Source organism: Propithecus coquereli, unplaced genomic scaffold, assembly GCF_000956105.1.
Source record: "Propithecus coquereli isolate 6110/MARCELLA unplaced genomic scaffold, Pcoq_1.0 Scaffold80, whole genome shotgun sequence".
In the NCBI taxonomy this organism is placed as follows: domain Eukaryota; kingdom Metazoa; phylum Chordata; class Mammalia; order Primates; family Indriidae; genus Propithecus; species Propithecus coquereli.
The window spans coordinates 6,260,171-6,263,861 of NW_012154174.1; the positions used below are offsets into that span (position 1 = coordinate 6,260,171).

At 36.5% G+C, this 3,691-nt stretch overlaps 1 protein-coding gene across 1 annotated transcript in view; it reads right to left on the minus strand.

Moving 5' to 3' along the window:
- SAMD8 (sterile alpha motif domain containing 8) overlaps window positions 1-3,691 on the minus strand; it is a 45,839-nt gene that overhangs the window by 4,478 nt on the left and 37,670 nt on the right. Inside the window, exons 3-4 of the mRNA XM_012663240.1 lie at window positions 2,889-2,984; window positions 715-832 (exon numbers count right to left, since the gene is read on the minus strand). Of these exons, the coding sequence (XP_012518694.1) occupies window positions 715-832; window positions 2,889-2,984 (214 nt within the window). The remainder of the gene's footprint in view (window positions 1-714; window positions 833-2,888; window positions 2,985-3,691) is intronic.

Below are 3,691 nucleotides of genomic sequence, written 5' to 3' on the forward strand. Positions count from 1 at the left end.
TTTAATGAGTCACAACAGCCAATTTTGTACATAAAGTACAGGTAATTTTCAGGGTCTTTTTTTTAAGTATTAATAATTCATAATCCTCTGTTTTTTGTTTTTTTTTTATTTCAGCATATTATGGGGGTACAGATGTTTAGGTTACGTATGTTGCCCTTGCCCCCCATAATCCTCTGTTTTTGTCCCCATCTCCATAATTTCTCCTCAGTTTAACCGGAAGAGATATCTGCAGTATACCAAAACAACAAGCTATAAAGTATAAAACAAAAACCAAAAATTAGCCATTACTTTGTGTATCACAGAAAAAGTAAAGTCTAGAATGCTGGGTACTATATTTTCAATGAGATATGGTATGGTCAAACTGCAACATCTTTTAAAAAGGAATGATGAGGACAGTGAAGGGACCAGAGCATGCCATATGAGGAACTTCAAAGATGCTAAGGATGATGGGAAAGGGAAAACGTAAGGCAAAATGATAACTGAAAGACACTTTTTTCCTACAGCTCCATAGCATAGAACTATCAATGGACAGAAATAACAAGGAGGCAGATTTTGGCTTAAGATTTTTACCAAATTATTTCTACAGGTTTATTACAAATATTGCAAATACCAAAAAACACATTTTAATACCAAAAGCAAAACCTTAGCCCTGTTGCATATATTGTGCCATCAACCCATGAAGAACAAGGAGTGATAAAGAAGGTAGCAGGCTACCTTTCCAGTACACTGCAGGTGCTGTCCTGGCACGGAGAGGGAGGTCACAAACATGGTAAAGCAGCGAAGCAAGAATACAGTGCCCATCAGACTACAGAGCCTTCGCAGGAGTATTGACCTGTGAACACAGCGACCAAAAAGAGGGAAAGATCAGAAGAAAACAAACCAAAAAGCTCAGGCAACAAATGTTTACTTAAAGGAAGAGCAAGCAAAAAAAACTCAGTAGACTTTTTGAAGAGGATGGAAATCTTAGAGACCATGTGAAGCATCACTGTCCAATAGAACTCCCTGCAATCATGCAAATGTTCTATACACTGTCCAATAAGCTATCTACATGTGGCTCTTGAGCACATGAAATGTGACTAGTATGACTGAGAAATCGAATTTTAAATTTTATTTTAGTTAATTTAAATGGCCACATGTGGCTAGTGTCTGCCACATTGAACAGTGCAAACCTAAGGTCAGATTCTAAGAGCATCATTTCAGTGATAAGAACATACGGCTAAGAGAAAATAAAAGAGTTATACAAGATAGAAGACTAGTAAGCCTGGAGTTAGTCCTGCTACTCATAAATCGCTCATAAATTATTTATTTATAAAAGGTAAAGTTAAACACCTGTGACTCTAGGGTTTTTTTGCTCATTAATAATGCTGGAAATTAGTTAATGATAGTAGCTATCTAATATTCCTTGCAACTTCTCCTAACTTAAACTTAAGCTACAAAATACAAAGTTTTTAATAAACATTAAGTTTCATATTAAATATATATCAAACAAAATTTTTGAATAACTGTCATTTGGGTAATCATGAACTGCATTGTGACATCACTTGTACTGTTATATTATTTCTTTAAATGTCTTAAACCAAAACAGACTAAGATTCTGTTTTGACATGGTCCATGCTTTATACATTATCTAAATGCTCCTCCCTCCCTCAAAAAAAAAAGCACTGAACACAAGGCTGGGTATGTTTCAAACTTTAGTTGCACACCTGGAACAGACCTTAGGAACTGCATTTTAACAAGCACCCAGGTGATTCTAAAGAAAGTGGTACAAACATTTTGAGAAACACTTTCTTTGACTAAGTAAACATTAACAGTTGCATTCAACTGGCCACTGCTATGCTTTACTAAACCTGCCAAGGTTTCCTATAAGGTAAAAGACTGTTTTGAATAATAGATATATTCAAATCCATGGGATTTTTGTGAGGCAAAATTAACCAGAAAGCAACAGTAAGATACATGTTTTTAAACCATCTCTGGTTTTAAGCAACCCAGAATTAAAAATATTGCTGTGAAACAGGACAAAATGGGAGAGAATGAGGTGCAATATGGCCTTAAAAGTGTGACAAGAATAACAATCATCAACCTTTCTTTTCACCTTCAAAGCACTGAAATAACTGCTGCTTAGGACCTAAAGCCCATCACTGTGGTTTACCTCAAGCACTTCCTAGCAAGGACAAAGGATCAAAAACTCAAGAAAGAGCCCTTATTCTTCTCCAGTGTTGCAAAGACAATGGACAGCAGATATCTACAAATTTTATCTTTAAATTTTTTCCTCACTATGCCTATTTTTTACTTAAATCAAGTAATTTCCCCGATCAAACTAGGAAAGGAGCTCCCTCTTACGCTTTTTTTTTTAATTAAAAAAATTCTTCCCTTTATATTTTTGGTGAAAGTGCTAAGAAGCACTTTCCCTATTTAGCAACATCCTATTCCACCTGAAGTGAACCACATGGACAGGTGTGCATGTTGTACAAAATAATCTCTTTTTTAATGGGCCTCCTCCAAGTAGAGAACAATTTCTTCCATCTAAACACTTGACCAAAGACTGTCCTTAGAGGAGTTTCTATCCTTCTATAGGAAGTGACACTTCCAGTTTGTTTCTAAAGAGAGATAAGGTCGGACTGGCAATGGCTGGCCCATGGCTGATCACCCGCATCTCTGATCTTTCCCTACAAAATGCATTCAGAGTATTACTAAACATGTAGGTATTACCCTAGGCTGACTCTTTTATTGATCAAACCCAAAACATTTTCCTTTGTTAATAACTATAATGTCACACTGACCAGAGAAAGAAATTAACAAGGAAACTGCAAAGGGAGAGACAAGGTTTGATGATCTTGACATAAGAAAGTCAAAACTTTTTCAGTCTTTTAATGGAATAGGTGAGGTACCTGTGCTTGTGAAGAAGAAGAACCAGGAGCCAAATATAGCAAAGAATCATGCCACATACTTCTGTCATGGCAAAGGCCCATGGGATTCTAGGAACGCTGGAACAGAAAAAAATTTGTTTTTGAACTGAAGAGAGATAGATGCATGGAAATGACACTACCCTTTTCAGTAAGATGCTGTTCTAATAATGACCTTAACATTGCTTTATATAACTTTTACCTTTTCTTGAAGATAATACCCGGACAACCTGGAGAAAAAATTTGTTTCACAAAGTACCCCATTTGTCAGAACCTGTTTATTGTCTGTGATTCTCAGTCATGGTTCTCTGCAAAGAAGTATTATAATAACCTTTTTCTCCCTTCCTATAGCACAGCAGACCCTAGATACAGGAATGCCTACAAAAGACAGTGAGGGAAAGGTCCACTTCTTGTATGATGTGCTAATGTCAGAACCCAGACAATCAGAATTTGAATGTGACTTATTTTTTAAAAAATATATTTGGTTTTGTTTTAGAAGCAGTAGAGTTTTTGGTTTTTTGTTTTACTTCTTTCTCTATGTCCTCCTTTGTTTTCTAACCCTGTTTTTTTCTATCTTTTCCATTTGTTCCTCTTTTCTCCTCACCAAATTCACTGCTCCTATGATTATCCACTAATAAAGGACAGGTCACATTTCTTAATTTTTAAAAGAAAGAGAAGCCCGGGCACAATGGCTCACACCTGTAATCCTAGCACTCTGGGAGGCCAAGGCGGGAGGATTGCTTCAGGTCAGGAGTCCAAGACCAGCCTGAGCAAGAGCGAGAGCCTGT